General features: G+C 41.8%; 2 protein-coding genes across 2 annotated transcripts in view; one reads left to right on the forward strand and one right to left on the reverse strand.

Moving 5' to 3' along the window:
• Cyfip1 (cytoplasmic FMR1 interacting protein 1) overlaps window positions 1-2,512 on the forward strand; it is a 67,138-nt gene extending 64,626 nt beyond the window's left edge. Inside the window, 1 exon segment of the mRNA XM_051174283.1 lies at window positions 1,241-2,512. Coding sequence (XP_051030240.1) covers window positions 1,241-1,405 — 165 coding nt within the window. The 3' untranslated portion in view covers window positions 1,406-2,512.
• A 1,102-nt stretch (window positions 2,513-3,614) lies between these two features.
• Window positions 3,615-21,218, reverse strand: part of Nipa2 (NIPA magnesium transporter 2) — a 23,858-nt gene continuing 6,254 nt past the window's right edge. Inside the window, exons 3-7 of the mRNA XM_051174286.1 lie at window positions 13,851-14,077; window positions 12,635-12,691; window positions 7,242-7,332; window positions 6,120-6,280; window positions 3,615-4,600 (exon numbers count right to left, since the gene is read on the reverse strand). Coding sequence (XP_051030243.1) covers window positions 3,969-4,600; window positions 6,120-6,280; window positions 7,242-7,332; window positions 12,635-12,691; window positions 13,851-13,989 — 1,080 coding nt within the window. The 5' untranslated portion in view covers window positions 13,990-14,077 and the 3' untranslated portion in view covers window positions 3,615-3,968. The remainder of the gene's footprint in view (window positions 4,601-6,119; window positions 6,281-7,241; window positions 7,333-12,634; window positions 12,692-13,850; window positions 14,078-21,218) is intronic.

A 21,218-nucleotide genomic window follows, 5' to 3' on the forward strand; every position in this document is an offset into this window, starting at 1 on the left:
TGTCATCATCGTCGTCCCCTACCCCAGGGCCCTGAAGGATGACTGTGCTTCCAGTCTTGAGGTCACTGGAGGCACAGCCATCAGTACCCTCTAACTGTAGAAATGAGGCATACTTCCTGCTGTCGGCTCATTTCCTCACATGCTTTCCACACAGCACTTTCAAGCCACAAAGAACCATCCACTTTTGCCACATCTTCCGTCCCCAACTCACACTTCTCTAATCAGATGATGGGGCCCGCCCGCCCGCCTGCACAAATCCAGCTTTCAAAGCTCTTGTCAGTCCCACCTGGGAAGTGCTTTTAGAAAAATATGCACGGGTGCAAAGGAATTCATTGTGGGCATTTCTCAAGGGTTATGGTAGCTCTTGCACCTCTGTTTTCAATATAGCCAAAATACTTTTTCCTGTATCTTTGAGTTAACTAACTGGGAATTTTACGTTCAAACATTTTTTTCTGCATTTTAAGTTGGTTAAAATCTTGGCAGGAATATTTAAACTGGAACACTTCCCCTTTTGTTACTTTATATTCCAATTCTGATGTCTGTGTCGTATCCTTCTGCTACATGACCTATTTGCAAGCTTCTGTGTTGTTTAACGGGATTTAAATGTTGAAGATTTGCTGCTGTGCATTGCCGATTGTTAACCCCGTGTTATTAAGAGTTTCTCGTGAAGGCTCCAGGTATAGACCAGGCTCTCTCTCCATCCCAGTGTACCCTTCTCATCTTTGCTTCCTGTGTGGGCAGAGGAACACTTTGAAGTTCTGAGTGTCTGTCACCTTTATCCAGACAAAGATTCAGCCAAGCATCTTCTTCTTCATAGTACTGTTAAACTGGAAATGCACAACTTAAATATTTTATTAGTTCACAGGTCTTTGCCTACTAAACATACTGTATTCGTGTTAATGTTCTTTTTCTTTGCTTTTGGGCTTTGGAGAACAGGGTCACCCAGCATCACCTAGACATGACCTAGAACTTCACCATGTACCCCCAGGCTGACCTTGAACTCACAGAAAACTCTTTTCATCTTACATAGTACTGTTATAGCCACCACTCCTAGCCAACAGACATCAGATAAATGAAGTGAATAGGACTATACTTTAAAGACTTGAATTTAAATTGGAATGTATTCATTCCATGGCAATATTTAAAAGATGGCAGGAGTGAACGTAATTTTCTATACTGTTTCTGTAGTAGAGTCCTTGCACTTTTACACAGCAAAGCTAACAGTTTGATGTAATTGTAGCCACTGAAGAAGATGGTGGAGAGGATCCGCAAGTTCCAGATTCTCAATGATGAGATCATCACTGTCCTGGACAAGTACTTGAAATCTGGTGACGGGGAGAGCACACCTGTGGAGCACGTGCGCTGCTTCCAACCACCCATCCACCAGTCCTTAGCCAGCAGCTAAGGCTAAGCTCACAACATCCAGTGACTGACTGATGGTGTGCTTGTCTTTATGTAAACTATACTGAAATTTCTAGGGTTATTTTGTCTCAACCTACTAAAGGGGGTGCTTTTTGATTCAGAAGCTTAACTTTATAAAACTTACTATTTTTCTAGACTAAAATTGTATATGCTTTGGAATTGGGAAGTATGAGAACTTGGTTGCCAATTGTTGCCATTATTATTGTGGTCTTAACAGGTATTTTTAGGTTGAATGTTCCAGTAGCTAGCTATGAAATACTAAATTCACTTGTCCTGTAAGCAGCATAATAACAATTAATTATAATTTAAAAATTCCTTACCAATTTTGGTTAAACTTAATGACTGGCTTTATTTAGGAATTTTTCTGATTGTCTTAAGTCATTGTTCCCTTTTATGTCAAAATTGTTTCCTCTGCTTCCACAAAATCCAAAAGTGATAATATCTGATTTGTGAGATAGGATTTAAAGATTAGAGAAATAAAAATCAATGCAATCTGTCTGAGTTCACTTGCTGGCATGGCAGGACATTCCCTCAGCTAGCACATGTTGGGCTTGGGCAAAGTCAGCCACATGTGAGACAACAGCTGTCTGTCCACGGAGGACGAGACAGACCACCAGGGGACTGGGGAGAATTTTAGCCCTGTCTACAACAGCCTCCCTCCTGCCTTCTCAACTGCTGGAGGAATTGTCTCACTCGGCTCTACTACTACTACAAGTATGAAAGCAGATAGAAAAGAAACAGACTTGGGTACAGTGATGTGCGCCTGACATCCTCCCAGCCGCCGCTTGGGAAGCTGAGGAATGAGGATCACTGGAGCCCTGGAGTTCAAGGACAGCTTAAGGAACATAGCAAGATCCCCGTCTTAAAAACACTTACACAAAGTGACATCATTGGGCTGGGAAACGCCAAAGTCCAAAAGCTTTGAGCTTTATTTTACACAGAAAATAAAACACAGGTAGGTACCATTCTGCTGTACTGTAAACCTGAGTTACATCTTTAACGAGCCTATTATCAAAAAGTTACCTAAAATACTTTTTTAAAAGTTAACGACTATGTTACCAAGTGATAGCCCAAATAAATGTTTGTGTACGTATAAAGTGTTTCACGTACAACACATTCATTCTCAATGAGGAAACTTTCCATCCCCAAGGGAATAAACATTGGCTTTTTTACATGTGCAAAGTAAAACAGGTAACAGTACATAAACAGACTTACAGTGTGGCGGGGGAGAGGGAGACTACTATCTCTGGTATTGAAGTTACATAGGAAAACTGAAAATGTAGCTCAGTGTAAGAACATTTGTGTAGAATATACGAGATACTTTTGACACCCAGATGGCCACACTGAGGGAAAAGGTTTAAGAGCTCCTCAGTAATACAAAGCTGTCTCACCTACCCACACCCAACATCCCCCAATAAAGATTTCAGAAAACTGGTACCAAGCCACTATGCAATTGTGCTCAAGAACAAAACACATGCATAGGCCCTAAGTTCAGTTCTTCCTATCATCAGGGTAGTCTGGCGGGAGAGTGTGTGTGTGTCTGTCTGGCCAATACGTGACTGAGAAGTGGGCAGGTCTGAAGCTGTACGGTGCTCCCTACATTGGCCATCCTGCAGTTGCTAAAAAACTGAAATATGTAAGGTTTAAACAGAGACCATTTTAAAGCTAAGAATAAGAGTCTTGTTCCAATTTGTCCTTTTATCCAAGCATGAGTTTCTAAGTTTAAGAAACTGCATGAGCTGTCTGTGGTGGTGCTCAGTTTTAATCCCAGCACTTGCGAGGCCAGAGGCAGGCAGGTCACTGAGTCTGAAGCCAGCCTGGTCTACAGAGTGAGGTGTAGAACAGCCAAGACTACACAGAGAAACCATGTCCCGAAAAAACAAAAGACAAACTGCATGAGTTTTCTGTGACATCTTAAGAGTTGTTAAAAGGGCTGAATGACAGCACAGTCCATCACAGATATACACCGAACCGAAGAGTCCAAGAGCTCGCTCACAGAAGACGACACAAACCTCTAGTCACTACAGTCACTATGGACATGGGAAGTACTGACTGACAGACAGCACAGTGGTGCTTTCCAAAAGGAAGCCATCAAATTCCAATGGGAAACAAATCACCACCTGAGAATAATTCTCTGGGAACCACATACACATACATTTATATAATCAAAAACCATAGTCTGGCGAGGGAACGATGGGATAGGAATCACAAAATGTACATTTTAATGTTCATCACCAATGGAAAAAATAAAACATTTTTAAAGGCTTAAATTTGTCATTAGTGCATTTAGATTTCTGGAGAATGAATAAAAATGTAAAATACCTTTACAATAATACAATGTTATTAGAAATTAGCCATGTACTGAGGTCATTTTAGGGAGCTACCATTGTTTAAATATAAGAAAAGTAATTTCTTGATCCAAATCAGTGAAAACTTAAAAAAGATTGTCTTCAGAGGACATTATTTGAGGACAGTATTTTTTTTTTTTCAGATACATTCTGATACTCAGAAATCACTATAACAATTATAGGTTTTCAATCATATCCTTAAAAAGATGTCAGGTTTCCATTTCTACGGGAGATATTGTCACCAGTGTGTTCAGTCCCACAGGGTAAGCCGCCTTCACTATTACTAAGAACTTCATACATACTAGAAAGACTGCCATTCACTGCTTTTTCATCTTTCCGAAAAGACACAGGCAGGCTTGCTGGACTAAAACTGACATCTTTAAAGGCATGCAACAAAAATATGCCCACGATGATTGTGCAGAAGCCACTCAGAGTGCCAATGACATCATCAGCAGGCATACCTTGCCACTCTTTAAAAAGGATAGCGGAACAAGTCAGAACTGAAGTGGTGAAGAACACATAATATATTGGAGTCACAATGGAAGTGTTGAAAATGTCCAGAGCCCGGTTTAGGTAATTGATCTGTGTACTCACACAGACCACGAGGCTAAGCAACAGAATCCAGGCCAGGGGGTGCTGCAGGACAGGCTTTCCAGCCAACAACTCCTTGATGGTAATGCCCAAACCCTTCACACAAGAGACTGAAAATGCTCCAATCATAGAGCAGATTGTTATATACACAAGAATGTTTGTCTGTCCGTGCCGAGGTCCTACCACAAAGATGAATATCAAGGCCACAATGACCACAAATGTTGCAAAGACAACAAAACCTAGAGGAAGCAAAGAAAAGCTATATTGAATCAGAATGCAATGCACATTTAAAACAAACTCAATAGGAATGGTTTATGAATCCCCCAGTACTGTATATTCAGATTTATCTTGCCTATAAAATTGACTCCTTCCTATTTGATGAATTAATTTATGGAATTTGTAAGTTACTAATGAAAGGTAACATGTAACAATAGTACATACTGGAGGCCAGAGTGCTTACCTAGTATGGGTGAAGCCCTGAGTCTAATACCTTAGTACCACTTTAAAATACATGCTGTAAAATTAAAATATAATTCATAGCTTAAAAGAAAGACTTCTACCACTAACATTTTTAAAGGAGTCTCTTGCACCTACTTAAGTATTCTAAATCACAACACAAAGGGAAATGATAACCAGAACGGAGAAGGAAAAGCTAGTAGAGACTGCAGGAAGTACCCTTGAATATTCAACATTCACATATAAGTGGTTTTCCATCCAAGGGACACATCTGAAAACAAGGCAAGTACTAGAATAAGCATCGAGTCATAAGGAGATCCTGAAATACGGCTGGGGCTCTGGTTGAGTGTGGAGAAGAGATGCAGCACAGATGCTGAGGGACAATCATGAGCCAGGCACAGCTCCCAGGGGGTGTCCTCCACTGCAGAGAGCACACAAACGACCTTGTGCATTTTAAGATAAGGGGGGGAAGGGGGGTGGGGCATATACTCGTTACCTTAGTAGTCTGGAAATGGAGAAGAGCCATGAGGAATTCATGATTACCTTTGGCTATAACGAAAGTTGAAGCTGGCCTAGGCTACATGACCTTGTGTCAAAAAGCCACCCTGCTTCACACTCCATAAATAAAGGGTAGTTAAAGCAGACAAAAACAAGGATAGAAAGGCACCAACAGAAATTGCGTGCCAGAGAGCATAGATAATTCAAATAACACAGCAAATCTGAGAAAGCCGAGTCTAATTTAGCCTACCACTTGGGAGGCAGAGGCAGGCGGATCTCTGTGGGTTTGAGGCCACCTTAGTGTATGTAGATTTCCAGACAAACCAGGTGACACCCTGCCCCCTCCTCCACACACACACAAAAACACAGGCTGTATTATACATGGTGCAACAGAGTGTGGCTCAGAGCACTCACTCACCCACTGTAGAGCAGTACAAAGGTGAGAGGGGACACAGGGTCAAAGTTTGCCCACACTGCCTCAGTAAGAGGAACTGACCGTTTCACAGGGATAACTAAGCAAGTAAGACAACGATCAGTTGAGGCAAACTTCAAGACGTACAAGAGAAGGGGGGGGGGCGGCGGCGATGCACACCTAAAGGCCCGGGACTTGTGACACCGACGCAGGCAACACAAGCTGGCAGCCAGCCTGGGATATACAGGCAATGAAAGAAGGGGGAGGAAGTAAGTAGTCACGGCGTTTAAGACTAGATGTTCTACTGCAACCATATGGAGAAGTATCCGATGTACACTCAAGGAAACAAGTTAAAATATCAAGTATGGTAACACCGATGAAGCCTTTCTTACCTGGATCACCTAACTTATGTGACATTTCATTTAAGGTCTCAATCTCCTCCTCCTTTGGAGCATGAATGACCATAACTGTAGACCCCAGAATACTTAGCAAACACCCAATTTTCCCATGAAGATTAAGTCTTTCATTTAGGAAGTATGAAGACAGAATGGCACTAAAAAGGAAGAATAACAGGGTGAACATTTAAATTAGCTTTTTTTTCTCACTTTTAAAAAGTCAACAGACTAGCAATGCAGATTACTGACCTCAAACAAAAACACCTCTTGCTTTTAGATAAAGAAAATATACATTCAATCAGAAAACTGTTACAAAGATTTAAAGGTTGCGTTTACCTGATTTATGGGCATCCAACTAGTAAGATAAAAATGTGGCCTTTGGTGGGGCAGAGGTGGCATATGCCTTTAATCCCAGCACTCGGGAGTAAGTGCTTTTTACCTGCTGGGCCATCTTGCCAGCCTTTATGTGTTGATTTAATTGTGTAAGATTTGCCTATAATCATCCTAAGTTACCTGGAAATACAGCCAGGAAACAATGAGCATCCATTAGTTTGCCTACAAATTACAAGTTTTTACAACCTAGTTTTACTCAAACCTAAAAAGAAAGTACAGATAAACAAAATCATAGTATAATACAAGAAAAGTTAAGGATAAAACAACTTCATTTTATAGGTAATTTATTAGAAAGGGCAATAAAAGGGCTTAGCTTTCAAAATAGTAATAAAAAAAAACCTTCAAACAGGCTTAGCTATTTGGACTAATCATTACAATAACAAAACAGGGCAAATTTTATGTTGGTCTTGCGAAACAAGCACCTTAGGCCAGTCTTTAGAGGCATACAACCTCCTCCGAGACTTGATGTTCTATAGCAGTTAGTGTTCTATAGTAGCCTACCTACCACAGTATGTTATCCTGAATGGTGAATGCTAGGCAAGTGAAAGTGGGAATTCTCTAAAGTTGAAATCACTAATGTGCTGGTCCTGCATACAAGCCGAAGCATGCAGTGATTTTGTCCCATAAATCAGTAACGATACAGAGTGAGTGACTTTGAGAAGGCAGGACTACAGAATAGTAAGTCCTCAAGGCTGTTCAAGCGCACTGACATACAATAGATCTTACCTTACAAGAACACTGAGGGCGCCCAGCGGTGTCACCAGTGTAGCGGGAGCAAACGCATATGCAGCGAAGTTGGCCACTTCCCCAGCTCCCACTGAAGGGACAGACAAGACACCTCTTAGGCAGGGGTGAGGTCAATGCCTACACATTTCAGCCATACTGTCCGTCCCTGGCTTCCGCACCTTCTCCCACGTATGTTATTGGTTACCATACCTGGTATCCAACTCAAGAAACAATCTACAGTTTTTAATTTTAAAAAGCACAGTGTATGCTTAAAGGTAGGATAACAAACATAATTTAAAAAGCAGATACTGATATAAAAGTAAATTTCACAAGTTTTAGTGGACCCTCCTTTTAAAAAACCCAACCTTAGAGATACTAAGGGCCTGAGGATATATTTTCAATAGAGAACTTTTGCTCTCTGCCAGGTGCACAGACACCACCAATTGAGGACCAAAGCAAGAACTTATCCAGTGATGAGCCAGTGTATAGTCTACCTCCTTCTAAGACAAGCCTTTCAGAGTTCCGGCCAGAACACGCAATAGTTTCTGTTTTTGGCAACCAAAGTCTGACCCTTGTTAGTCCAATTCAAAGTTTCACTATCTCTTACCTACTTCCTCTAGGGCAGCAGCTCTCAACCGGTGGGTCATGAGCCCTTTGGGGCCACATATCACATTTTTACATAAGATTAATTAACAGTAGCAAAATTACAGTTACAAAGTAGCAAAGAAAGCAATTTTATGGTTGGGGTCACCACAACATGAAGACCTGTCTAGGGTGCCCCTCTAGAGCTTGTAGCGGTCCTGGATCAAAGGCTAGTCCTATCACATTGGCGCTTTATTCTTTTGAAGAAGCACCTGTTTTTCTCCAGCTTTGTAACTTGTTTCCAGTGAAAATGCTGATCCACTGATCCCGTGCACTATTATTATATGCTTCATTGCTGCCTTCTGTTTGGCGGGCATTTGCTACTTAGTGGTGGTGGGAAAGTTTTTGTTTTTCTTTTTGTTTTATTTTAATTACCTTTTTGAGACCAGCTCTCATTATGTAACCTAGGCTGACCTAATACTTTTTAATTTTACTTTTATGTGCATGGGTGATTTGTCTGCATGTGTGCTTGTGTGCCCTATGCACACCTGGTGCCTACAGAATCCAGAGAGGGTACCAGATATCCCAGAACTAAAGACAGTTGTGAGCAACCATGTAGATGCTGGGAACTGAACCCAGGTCCTCAGAAGAGCTACCAGTGCTCTCAATTTTTGAGCCATTTCTCCAGCTCCTGACCTTCAAACTCTTGATCTTTCTGCCTTAGCCTCCTAAACACTGGAATCAGAGTCATGTGCCAGCCACCATTCCAGGCTTCATGTTTTATTACATTTTTATAAGACATACGAAGCACTCATAGTCCATCACTGAGGAAAGTCAGGGTAGGAACCATGGAGGAAGCTGCTTTCTGGGTTTCTTAATACATGTGTGTATCTGTATAATCTGTATAATATATGAGTGTTTTTGTCTATCTGTATACATGTACACTGCATGCACTGCCTGCTATCCAAGGAAATCAAAAGAGGACTTCAGATTCCCCTGAAGTGTGAGCCACCACGTGGCTCTTCTGTAAGCAACAAGTTCCCTTAACCACTGTGCCATCGCTATCCAACTTGGCTGGCTTGCTTTCTTATACAAGCCAGGATTCTCCTGCCCAGATTGATAATTGCCACAGTGGACCAGGCCCTCTCATATAAATCATTAAGAAATCGCTCCACAGGTAAGCACAAAGGCCAGTGCTATGGAGGCAATTCCTCTACTGAGGCTCCCTCTTCCCAGATGACTCCACAGTTTGTGCCAAATTGACAAAAAATAACCAGCACATCTTTTCTCCCTGACCAAAGAGTCTATTCTGATTACATGCCATTGTCAAATGGGGAGGGGGGGTGTAGTGTTTGCATTTTAAGCCTTCTTACATCGTCCTCACTGACTTCCAATGGTCTTTCATACCGCACTCAGAGTAACCGGGGCTATAAGAACAGACCACTGCCTGCGCCTGGCTCAAGTACAGCACCTCTACAACCAGCTGCACTTTTTTCTGCCATTCAAAGGTTTCGTGTAAAACTAGATGAGAGCACATGCCTTTATCCCAGCACTTGGAAAGTGGAAGCAGGAGGTCAGAAGTTCAAGATCGTCCTTAGCTATTTATTACCTTAGCAGTTTAAGTCCAGCCTGGGCTATGTGAGACAATGCCCTTTATTTATTTAATGTGCGAGGCCCTAACTGTGTAGCTCTGGCTATACAGAGACCTGTCTGCTTCTGCTGTGAGCAGCCATACCCTGTGAGAGCCTGGATTTAAAGACGACTAAAGGGGGGGGGGGGGGAGACAAAAAACAAACAAACAAACAAAAAAAAAAAACCAACACTTTTTTTTATTTTTGTGGTTTTTTTCAAGACAGGATTTCTCTGTGTAACAGCCCTGGCTGCCTTCACTTTGTGAATCAGGCCAGCCTCAAACTCAGAGATCTGCCTGCCTCCGCCTCCCAACTGTGGGGAGGCAGTATCTTTTCTCCTCTACTCGTGAAGTGTACACGTAACTCAATCTATATTTTGAGTATCTGATATTTGAACGTCTACATGTTCTTACCTCCTAATGACCTCCTGCAGTATTTTGGCTTTACATAGATAAGTACTCCAATTTTTTGGCCACTAGTCTGAATGACCTGGTAGAAGTCCAGACCTTTCTATCTAATTGCCAATTTCACCTGCTTAAATATTTTATGTGAACGTTTAACATTAATGTCCTCAGAACCAACTCCTGATCTGCTCAGGGCCTTGCTGTACCTTTAGCACCAGCACAGTCATTTCTGTGTGAAGACTGTGGCCAAGTCTTCAGTCCTTCCTTTATGTCACACATTTGACCAGTAAGAAAATACATACATCTTGTCAGCTCTACATTTCAAACATACTCAGAATTCTCACTACACTCCCTGGCACTCCCTTGGTCCATGGTGTCACGCCCTTTAACCCCAGCCACCTGACTGTAGTCTCTACATGGTCCATGCATCAGCACAGCAGCCAGACAGAGGACATCGCACCTTTTGTTCCGGATCGCCAATGGCTTTCCACCTAACATCAAGCCAACATCCTTTCTGTGACCCCAAAAGCCCACATGACTTAGCAAGAGCCCTCATTTCTCCAAGAGCATCTCCTACTGTCGTTACTGCTCTGACTCCCTTACTTCAGGCCTCTCCTTAATGCTCCCTGGGGGCTAAAATTCTAGTGCTAGAGAACACATCACTCTAACTTTGCCAGTGTAAAGGTAACACTTTACTGACAAGGCTTGTTGGCCCAGACTTTAGCAAATAACCAGGCAGTGGTGGCACACAACTTTAATCCCAGCACTTGGGAGGCAGAGGCAGGCGGATCTCACTGAGTTCAAGGCCAGCCTGGTCTACAGAGTGAGTTCCAGGACACCCAGAACTGTTACACAGAGAAACCCTGTCTCAAAAGACAAAAAACAAACAAAAGCACTTGTGTCAGATGTAAAGTAAAGCAAGCTTGCAGTCTCTAGAGCCTAGAGTCTTTCCCAGGGTGGCACACTGATATGACTGGCTGTTGTTCAGGGATCTTTCTAAAGATAGTTTGAATGTCTTCACAACATAGCAGAGCTGGCTTCCCCCCAAAAAAGAGGGGGGTAAAGGCAATTCCATTTATGATGTAGCCTCAGAAGGCATACATCATGACTTTCCTGGATTCTGTGATCATACTGGGCTAGCACTAATTCCATGTAAAGGAGAATTACCCAAAAGTGTGAGTACAGGAGGCAAGAAGGACTGGGGACATCATAGAGGCTATCTCCTTCATGGGCTTGTCACCACCCTTAGCTAGGTCTGTAGTTACACTTCCTTCCTTCCTCTCCAATGCCCTTCCCTCACATCCTCAATTGTCCACCACTCAATACTATCTTTGCAGTAAGGTGTGACCTTTGTGGTCTCCTACCTAAGAGTCAGTCATCTACTCTCCAGTTCACACCCCCCTTATATCCCCTTCCAGCTATGCGCCACCACACACACACACACACACACACACACACTCTTCCCTTTTAACCTACTATTCCTGCTTACTGCCTGCCCCACTTAAAATATAAGCTTCTGGTAAGCAGGATTTGGTTTTGGGGGGAACAGGTGCTTTTCCCCTCTTACTGGTATATCTTCAGCACTAACAATGCTTGACATACAAGAGGCGATCAACAGATAAGCACCTGTTGAATATAAAGTCTCAGGCGTCTCAAGAACATTTTAGTTCACATTTTTAAAAGATTCATTTTTGACACACACCTTTAACCCCAGCACTCAGGAGGCTGAGGCAGGTGGATCTCTGTGAGTTCGAGGCCAGCCTGGTCTACAGAGCGAGTTCCCTGAGAGTCTAACTTGAATGCATGTATGCATACTGTGAGTGTCCTTGGTGCCCACACATCACAAACGTGTGTTGGACAGACACACTGGAACTGCATGCAGTTAGGATGGTTGTAAACCACCATATGGGTGCTGGGACTCGAGCTCAGGTCCCCTACAAGAGCAACAGGTGCTCCTAACCACTGAGCCATCTTTCCATCCTCTTCACCAAAATAAACATCTTGTTAAATAGATACTTCCTTTCCAATTTAGAATGAGAGCTAATAAAGGAAAAGAATTAAAAATCTGATTTTTTTCCTACTAACTCCCATTTACACACACACACACACACACTCACACACGGCTCTCACACACACACACTCACACACACACACACACACACACGGCTCTCACACACACACACACTCACACACACACTCACACACTCACACACACACACTCACACACGGCTCTCACACACACACTCAAACACACACTCACACACACTCACACTCACACACGGCTCTCACACACACACTCACACTCACTCACACTCACACACACTCACACACACTCACACACACGGCTCTCACACACACACTCACACACACTCACACTCTCACTCACACACACTCACACTCACACACACTCACACACACACACGGCTCTCACACACACACACACACACTTGGTAGCAGGGGAATCAAATCTTGGGTTTTTACATATTAGCCATGTGCTCTATTCTTCCGTACCCCAACATACACATACCTTTTAACCTACTTATCCTGTAAATGTTTTTAATGGAAAAGATATATCAAAAATGTTTTAATTTGATTATTTTTTAAGATCTTATTCAAAATAAATAAGCAATTAACTGCGTTATTTTTATAGGCCTAAATCTATTGAATCTAACTTATGAAAAGATGTTAAGTTTTAAAATTTACTATTATGAGCTGTAACATGTCAATATCTTAACATATAGCTATAATGTTTACTTGAAATATTGTGTATACATACTTGATAGCAGTCCAGCCCACCACAACCATTCTTTAAGATATGCATGGCCACCTTGACCTGTGAATGAAGAAATATTTCATTTCTTTGGAAGATTATCTTCTCTTGTAAAAGCTGTGTCAGTTACTAAGTAATCACAGATTTTAAAATGTCTGATTATGAGATTTCTTGGATATTTTATGATTGCTGTAAAAAGACATGAGGATTGAGAAAAATTTTCAAAATGTTTACATTAGTACTATATTTGAGTTAAAGAACAAACCTAACCCTTGTAGTTTAAACAGCAGCTTTAATAAACAAGGAAAATAAACCAACAAAAAGTAGCAAAGCTGGGCATAGTGGTACACCCCTGCAACCCAACACACAATTCTCCCGCAAGAACAACCCTGCACGTCTGAAGCCAGCCCGGGCTAGAGTTAAGTCCCAGGAGGGCCTTTCTGGACGGAAGGCCTTACAGAAATAGCTCACCTTCAAAGGAGGAAGCTGTTTAGATGTGTGCAGCCCCACCTGAGAGAGCACTGTGCTCATACAAAGACTGCTCATAACCTGGGCTGCCAGGAGACAACCTCCTTTTCCCTTCGTTTTTCCCCTTGACCAAACCAAGTGAGGAAGCAATTGATACTTCAGCCTTTGTCCATAAACACAGTGAGGTGGGTGGTGGTGGTGCACACCTTTTACCCCTGCACTTAGGAGGCAGAGTCATAATTCTGGGACTGTAGTGGATACCCGTGGAGCGAACTAAGCTTCACGTGTACCGAGTATCCTCCAGGGTCTTGTAACATATCAGCAATGTGAGGGGAAACAACTTACACCATTCAGGTCAGTTAGGGGAGTACTCAAACCAGGCAAGGCCATTCTTTCCCTCATGCAATTTGAAATCAAGAAAAACTTCTAAGGTGGAAGTCAGAAATTCTACTATCACATACAAAATATCCCAGTCAGAGCCTATTTCCTCCTGTGCAGACATAATGAAACTAAATCGGCACTGGTCCTGTTCCTACTTTGACAGTAACTATAGAAGTGAACAGTTAATCACTTTTGACAACTTATTTTTCTCATTACAAAACTGGTGTCTGATTACCCAACAAATATTCAGAAATCTCTTAAACATTCAAATGTTCTAATATATTCACAAAGCACGAAGACAGTGTTTCCATATGCAAAGAAACTGAGTGCTTGAGTATCTATGTACTTCTGATACCTCCAGGGCATAACTTACCTGCCCTCATGGAACCTTTTCTGGCAAGTCGCAAAAGGCCTTTTTTTTTCAAAATGAAACTCCCTCCAATGAAAATGCTGGAGGTCATAGCCAACCCCAGACCGATATAAAAGTCATATTTTCCACGCCCCAGGCTCATTTCGTTTGTTACTTAAGTTCCTGTGAGTGACATTGATCACAGAACAGAGAAAATGCTTGAACTGGAGGAAGGATGATAGTCTTCAAATCTAAATGATACAAAATAAAGTGAGATTTTCACAACATGATCATGACAGCTCATATACAATTCAAATTATTTACTTCATGTCTGTGCTCACAAAGGAGAAACTTATTTACTGCTACTGATTAGAATACAAATACTAATCTAAACTAAGCACTAACCCAATTATATTTCTTCTTTTATAGCAAAAGACTACTGTAATACAAAGTAAATTTTGGAATAATTTTATAAACGCTAGCTTTAAATTGTTTTTAACTATTTCCAACCTTAGGTGATATTCCATAATATAACTTTGCTGTAAGGAAAAGAACAAAAAATTACATATAACAATACATAAATCTAGGTTATCAATACACTTGCCAACTTCTCAAACATCATTAAAGATTCATATACAGAAGTTAGTATTTTTCTCATGCACCTAGTGTTCCTTAAGAAATACACCTGGGGATCAGTGTGGTAACACCTATATAATCCTGGCACTTAGGAGGCAGACGCAGGAGGAACTGGGGTTTGAGGCCTGAGAGGGTCAAGAAAGGAAGCTGTATGAATATAGGAAGTATATACTAATCTATTAGGCCTATCTGGAAACCACGCCGCTTTGTTAGTGAATGATGACAATTTTAACAGACATCTATGGGGATGTGTGGTGTAATACTGTTGGACTTTAGAGGACATAAGAACCACAGCACCACAAGACTCACTCCACAGCTCTAACAATAACACAGGTTTACAATAGATGGTGCATTTATTTTCTAAATGAGCCAACTAATAAACTTCCCTAATGTAAAAACTAGAGTTCACAAAGTAGGGAGGAAGGATCCACCAGAAATACTTTTTTTCCAGCTTTTTGCATCCCAGACTAGCGTACGTAGCTCAGGTTGGATTTGAAGAACAAGAGCGCCTGCCTCAGAGAATGAAGTTACAGATCGAAGCCACCACACTTGGCCCCCTAACATCACTGTTCAAACAGTATTTATTAGATATATGCCGCATTAAATGATAACAGTTTTCTTGGCTGTAACCAATGGCCAAGCGCAAGCCCAACGTGCACAAAACCTTAGGTTTGCTTCTCCAGCAGGACACACGCAACAAAAATAAATGGCAACTTTCAGTGTCCAATAGGGAGGCAGACACAAGAGACAGCTCCAAGACAGCACTCCAAACAAAGGGACAGAGCAATGGAGGTTCATTCCTACTCCTGTACACTTCAATGAGACACTTCTCACCTCACAGACTTGGGGCTCGGCCACCAGGCCTGCCCTGGTAAATGGAGAGAAGTGTGTCACAGACTGCCAGTTTCACATGTGGACTTAAATAAAGTCCCTCACACTCTGCTTGTCCCTTTGTCCCCTGCTGTGACCACGCGTGATGACTAAACCTTGGTTGTCAACTTTACTACATCTAGAATCAAGTCTTCCCAGTAAGAGATCATTTCCTCGATCATACTATGTGACCCAGGAAGACCAGCCCCAAATGTGGGTGAAATCACCAGGCGGCAGCCTAGATAAGAACAAGGAAGAAGGAAACAGCTCTGTGGCTGCCCGCCTTTACTCCTGCCAAGGTCATTTATCTGGATTCTGAAATTCCTTCACTGATATTAGAGCCAGCTGTGGCTTTTTTCCCCTCTTAATATAGTTTGAAACTAAACTATAACTGCATCTCTGAATGTCCCCTTCTCCCTCCAGCCTCTTCTGTGCCACTGTCTCTCAAACGAGAGGCCCTCCTGCAAAGGACCTATGGTGGCTCAAAACCATCAGTAACTCCAGTTCTAGGCGATCAGACACCCTTCTTCCGACTCCCATGAGTAGTACAGAGGCGCATGCAGTATACATACACACAGGAGAAAATACCCCCACAAAAAATGAATCTAAAAAGAAAAATTAAGCTCCTCTCTATTTTTTTCTATCTGTTTTGTTTTTTAGAGAATCCTGAGTAATAAACCTTGTCACAGAGCCCAGAGATCACAACACAAGGAAACACACAAATTTATCACAGCTGATTCAAATTATGTGCAAAATCATGCTTACTCCTATATGCCCCTAAAACAACAAAACACTTCAACTTTGTACACTAAGTATAAAATTTTCAATATGGAAGCTGAGGATAGGGCTTAGAGGTGAAGCCCTAGGTTTGATCCCCAAGTACTGCATGAAACCAACTAAAATTCACCAACATTTTTATTTACTTATTCTATTTTACAACTTTTTATAAACTTAATTTTTTGCAGTTTTTTGAGGCTCATATTCTGCAGCCCAGGCTGTCCTCAAACCTGCACAAAAGCTCCTGCCGTAGTATTTCAAATACTGTAATCACAAGGTATGAGTGAGCCATCATGTCCAGCTTTCATCTGACTTCTGAAAATAAAGGTTTGCATGTAGAAGCTGAGACCAGGCTGGCCTTGAACTAACAAGAAATCTGTCTCTGGCCGGAGTGCTGAGATTACAGGGGTGCGCCACGGGGGTGGGGGGCCTGGGATTACAGGGATGCACCGCCACCTGGCCACATTAAAGGTTCTAAGACACACTTGGTCAATGCTGAATGAAAAGTTGCAGGATTCTCAGGGCAGAAATCACTACCACATCCCAAAAGCAAAGCTGCACCAAACAGGCCACTGTAATGAATATCCACCATGTGGGGAGAAACAGGTCAGACAGCAGCGTCCATACAAAAAAACGCTTCCAGGCTTGATTCTGAGGGATCTCTAGATGAAAAAATGAAGTCCCAGGTGAAGAGTTCCAGACTGTCAGACTCTAATTCCAACAGATCCACATAAGAAAAGAAATAGGCTAGGCAATCTAAGGCAGGCACTGTTCTCTTTAATGAGCACGAATGTGTGTCATCTTAAGTTTAAGCCTAACTCCCTCATGCTCTATCTGACTGAAGCCACCAGCTACAAAGACAGGAGCATGTAGGGAGGGAAGAAGTACAAGAACTTGTAAACAAGATGAACAAAATTTTCTATACACTGTCACCATTTTTTAAAAAGGAATTCTGCTTACACTGTTCCTATCACATTCTACATGTCTGGTTTACTTGTTTATGAGCAAGTAACCTAAGCAGCTCCTAGGCAAATTATTGGCCTTTTAAGCCCAGCTTTCTGACAGCTCCAAAGTATGCTGCACATTTTCTAAATCAATACAGAAGAATAGAATGAAGCTAACTGACCCTTAAAAAAAAGCCAGAGTGGCCATTGATTATCAATAGCTTCATCATCTAGATCAGCATTGTTATACAGAATCAAACTATGAGAGCCTATAAAACTTGAGAACTGAAAACTATCAAAGTGAGCTAGGCAGTGGTAACATTAGATATGAGTAAAATGCAATAAAAATAGTAGAAGAGTCGGGGAAAATGTAAATAAAAATCTTAGCTATCCAAACACTCGTGTCTCAAATAAGGTGCAAGGTAAAGATGCACAGCTGAGGTTGTCCTCTATCCCCATATACACAAAGAATATATTCACATACCCCAAATACTCTCTCTCTCTCTCTCTCTCTCTCTCTCTCTCTCACACACACACACACACACACACACACACACACCACACACATTTTTAAGCACAAGTGACCAATAAATAGACAAAAAAGAAATGTTTTAACATCTTTAGCCATCAGGAAAATGCAAACCAAAACTGAATTGATATCAACAAGTCAGAATGTCTATCAAAAAAACAAGAAGTGTATGGGAAGGGTGCAGGCAATAAGGGAAACATATTAGTGGAAATATAAACCAGTAAGCCTATCTGTACCTGTATGAAAGTACTTACAAAAACTAAAGAAGCATAATAACCTAACTATACTATTTACGGACCTTTACGTGAAGAAACTGCCAGAATGCCAGAAAATTATCTTCATATACATGTTTATTACAGCAGTGTTCGCAAGTCAAAAAAATACCAATAGTCAATGCCTATCAAATGAATGAAGAGAAAAACATGTCATATACACATGGACTTCTATTCAGACATAGGAGAACAAAATTGCATCATTTTCAGGGAAATGGATGGAGCTGGAAAACATTGTTAAGTTAAACAAACCAGGCTCATAAAGACAAATATTTCATGTTTGTTCCCTTATGAGCAATACAGATTTCACACACACGACAAAATTATGTTTTTTAAAAATGATAGTTGGCAAAAAAAAAAAAGACAAGGAACAGCGATCAAAAGAGGTTAATAAGAGAAAAAATACATATCACTTTCTCTTATATGTGGAATCTACATGTAGCACGAATGCTAAAAACCCAGAGACATATACTGGAGTTCAAGCTGAAGATCAGAAGAGCAAAGCAGCCAGCCAGTAGCTCTTTCCTCTGCCAAGCTGAAATGGAGGTCCCGTCTTCCCTGAGACTAGAAACTGAATCCCACATGAGACCCTTTGCTTCTTCCTTACATACCTCTCTAGTGCTGGGATTAAAGATGTGAGTTCTACCTCTCTTTCAGACTGATTCACTCTCATGCAGCCCTGCATGGTCTTGAACTCACAGAGATCCATCTGCCTCTGTTCCCTGAGTCCTGAGATTAAAGGTGTGTGCCACCACTGCCCAGATTCTGTGGCTGACTAGTGTGGCTGGCTTTGCATTCTGATCTTCAGTGAGTTTATTAGATCATAAACAACATTATCACATCTATAACTGTGTGTGTATGATGAAAACAGAATTATTGGGGGGAATGACTAAAGATGGTAATGGAGAGTAAGAATATGAATACAGTGATCATGAAATCTATTATTGCATATACTAATAAAAGTGATGATAAAACGCGACATCCAAGAAGGGATTATCTGAGATGACCGTTGAGAAGGGTGATAGACAAGAGAAGGGAATAAGAAGTATAAAATACTTTCCTGCTTGGAAAAGTTATAATTGAGTCCATTATTTTATAAAATTAACATGTGCTTAAAAGATCAGTATCATTGTAAGTTTGAGGTTAGCCCGAGATAGTGAGACGTCTCAAAAATAAAAGACACTCTTTTGCTGGGGTTTGGTGGCGCACACCTTTGATCCCAGCACTCAGGAGGCAGAGGCAGACGATCTCTGTGAGTTTGAGGCCAGCCTGGTCTACAAATTGAGTTCCAGGACAGCCTCCAAAGCCACACAGAGAAACCCTGTCTCAGAAAAGAAAAAAGAAAAGAAAGGAAGGGAAGAAAAGACACTCTTTTGTGCTTCACCGATTACTCACAGAAGACCTGCCCCCAAGAACCCTCAGAGCCTTGAAGCTGTTACACTTAGCTAGCACTTAGGCTCAGAAGAGAAGGTACAAAAAAAGTAAACATAACAAGGCTGGTACTAACATGAACTCAGAGACTGTGACAGCATACATAGACTTCAAGTTCAAACCAGACACAATCCCAGTACTGAGGAGGAAAAGTAAACACAAAGTCCCATTCTCCCTCAAGAGCAATTTAAAACCGGTACCTACAGGGGAAGAGAAAACCAGTATTCTCCAATGGAGTCACACTAGTGTATCAACCCACTCCAGGAGCAGTTAGCAAACACAAAACACTCCATGTGCTCGCTTTTTTTTTTTTTTCTTCTTTGAGAAAGAATGAGAACATGCAGTTGGGAGGGTCTAAGAGGGGGGGGGGGGCATACTGTATGTGCCTTAGTTAGGGTTTCTCATGCTGTGATTAAACACTGTAGCCAAGGAGATCATAGGAAGGAAAGTTTACTTCGCTTACAAGCTTACAAATTCCACATCACAGTCCATCATAAACAAAGTGAGGGCAGGAACTCAAGGCAGGGCAGGCACTTGAAGGCGGAAATGAAGCAGAGGCCAGGAGAGTGTTGCTGACTAGCTTGCTCCGCCTGCTTTTGTACATGACCAGCAGCCCCAGGCGCAGGACTGACCACAATGAGCCAGAACTCCCAATCAAAAACAAGCACTAGCAGTTCACACCCTGACCAGTCTACCGAGGGCGTCTTCTCACTTGAGGGCCCCTTTTCCAGAGTAACTCTAGCTTGTACCAAGATGACATAAAACCAGCCAGCACATACAAAAACAAATAAACAAAAGCACTGACATTATTTGCTGCCTTGACATCTGATACAGTGGGAAAACCTTGAATTGCCTCACCACAAATTCCCCTCCATCCGCTGCCTCTGTTGATAAAATCCCACAGCTAAACTATCTTTACCACAGTGCAGTGCGCTTCAGAACTCTGCCAGCCTAAGAAATTATCAAAGCAAGCGGTCACATGCCCCTCAGGAACCAAGGAACTCTTCTCCTGCCTCCCACAGCTCTTTATTCTCAATACCCATCCACACCCATCCGTGAGGTTCCGCGTGGAATGTGCTGTGCGCTCTCCCCTGGTTGAGTAGGGAAACTAAGAAACTACTTTATATGCCTAGTGCCAGAGCAAACCCCCGCCCCCAACCAGTAAGTTAAGGGATGATTAAAATACACTTTTTATTTTATGCATCTTAAATCCAAATGAGATCACTCATTTTTGACAGTTTAGTGGCTGGTGGCTGCCTTAGAATTTGAAGAGAAATCTCCCACTCCTCCTGCAACTGGTGTATTTCCAGATGTAAACAAACCAAAAAAGCAACCTCTAACTTGTGAGTTTGAAGATGAAGAGTTTATCTCCAGGAAGCTGAGGCTTTGGCTCAGTGCCAAGAGTACTTGTGGCTCTTACAGAGGTGTGGCCCTCACAGCCATGAGGAACCCCTGTCCCAGGACACCTAACACTTACTTCAACAGAATTCTTTAAAGCTTTTAAAAGTTTGTCAAAGAACAGTTAACTGACAATTTTTAAAAACCACGTACGTGACCATGATTGGGTCACCTTTGCCCCCAAAGCCATCCTGACTCTGTATGTTTGGTTACCACATAAGTAAAAATAAAAAGAATATGGAAAATAGATTGTAAATGGTACCATGAAGCTTTAAATTGTTTGTTTTCCTGTGCAGCCTTGACTATCCTGGAACTAGCTCTGTAGACCAGGCTGGCCTTACAGAGGTCCGCCTGCGTCTGCCTCCCGAGTGCTGGGATTGAAGGCGTGCACCACCAGCATCTGGCTGAAACTTTAAACTGAAGAAAATTCATATATAAGGCATAATAAAAGTAGGAGCAATTAACTTTTGTTGACCTTAGGATAAAATGAAAGTCTTTCTAGAATTAAAATTGCCCTTTCTGTTTGTTCACCTGG

This window comes from Phodopus roborovskii, unplaced genomic scaffold (assembly GCF_943737965.1).
Source record: "Phodopus roborovskii unplaced genomic scaffold, PHOROB, whole genome shotgun sequence".
NCBI lineage: Eukaryota > Metazoa > Chordata > Mammalia > Rodentia > Cricetidae > Phodopus > Phodopus roborovskii.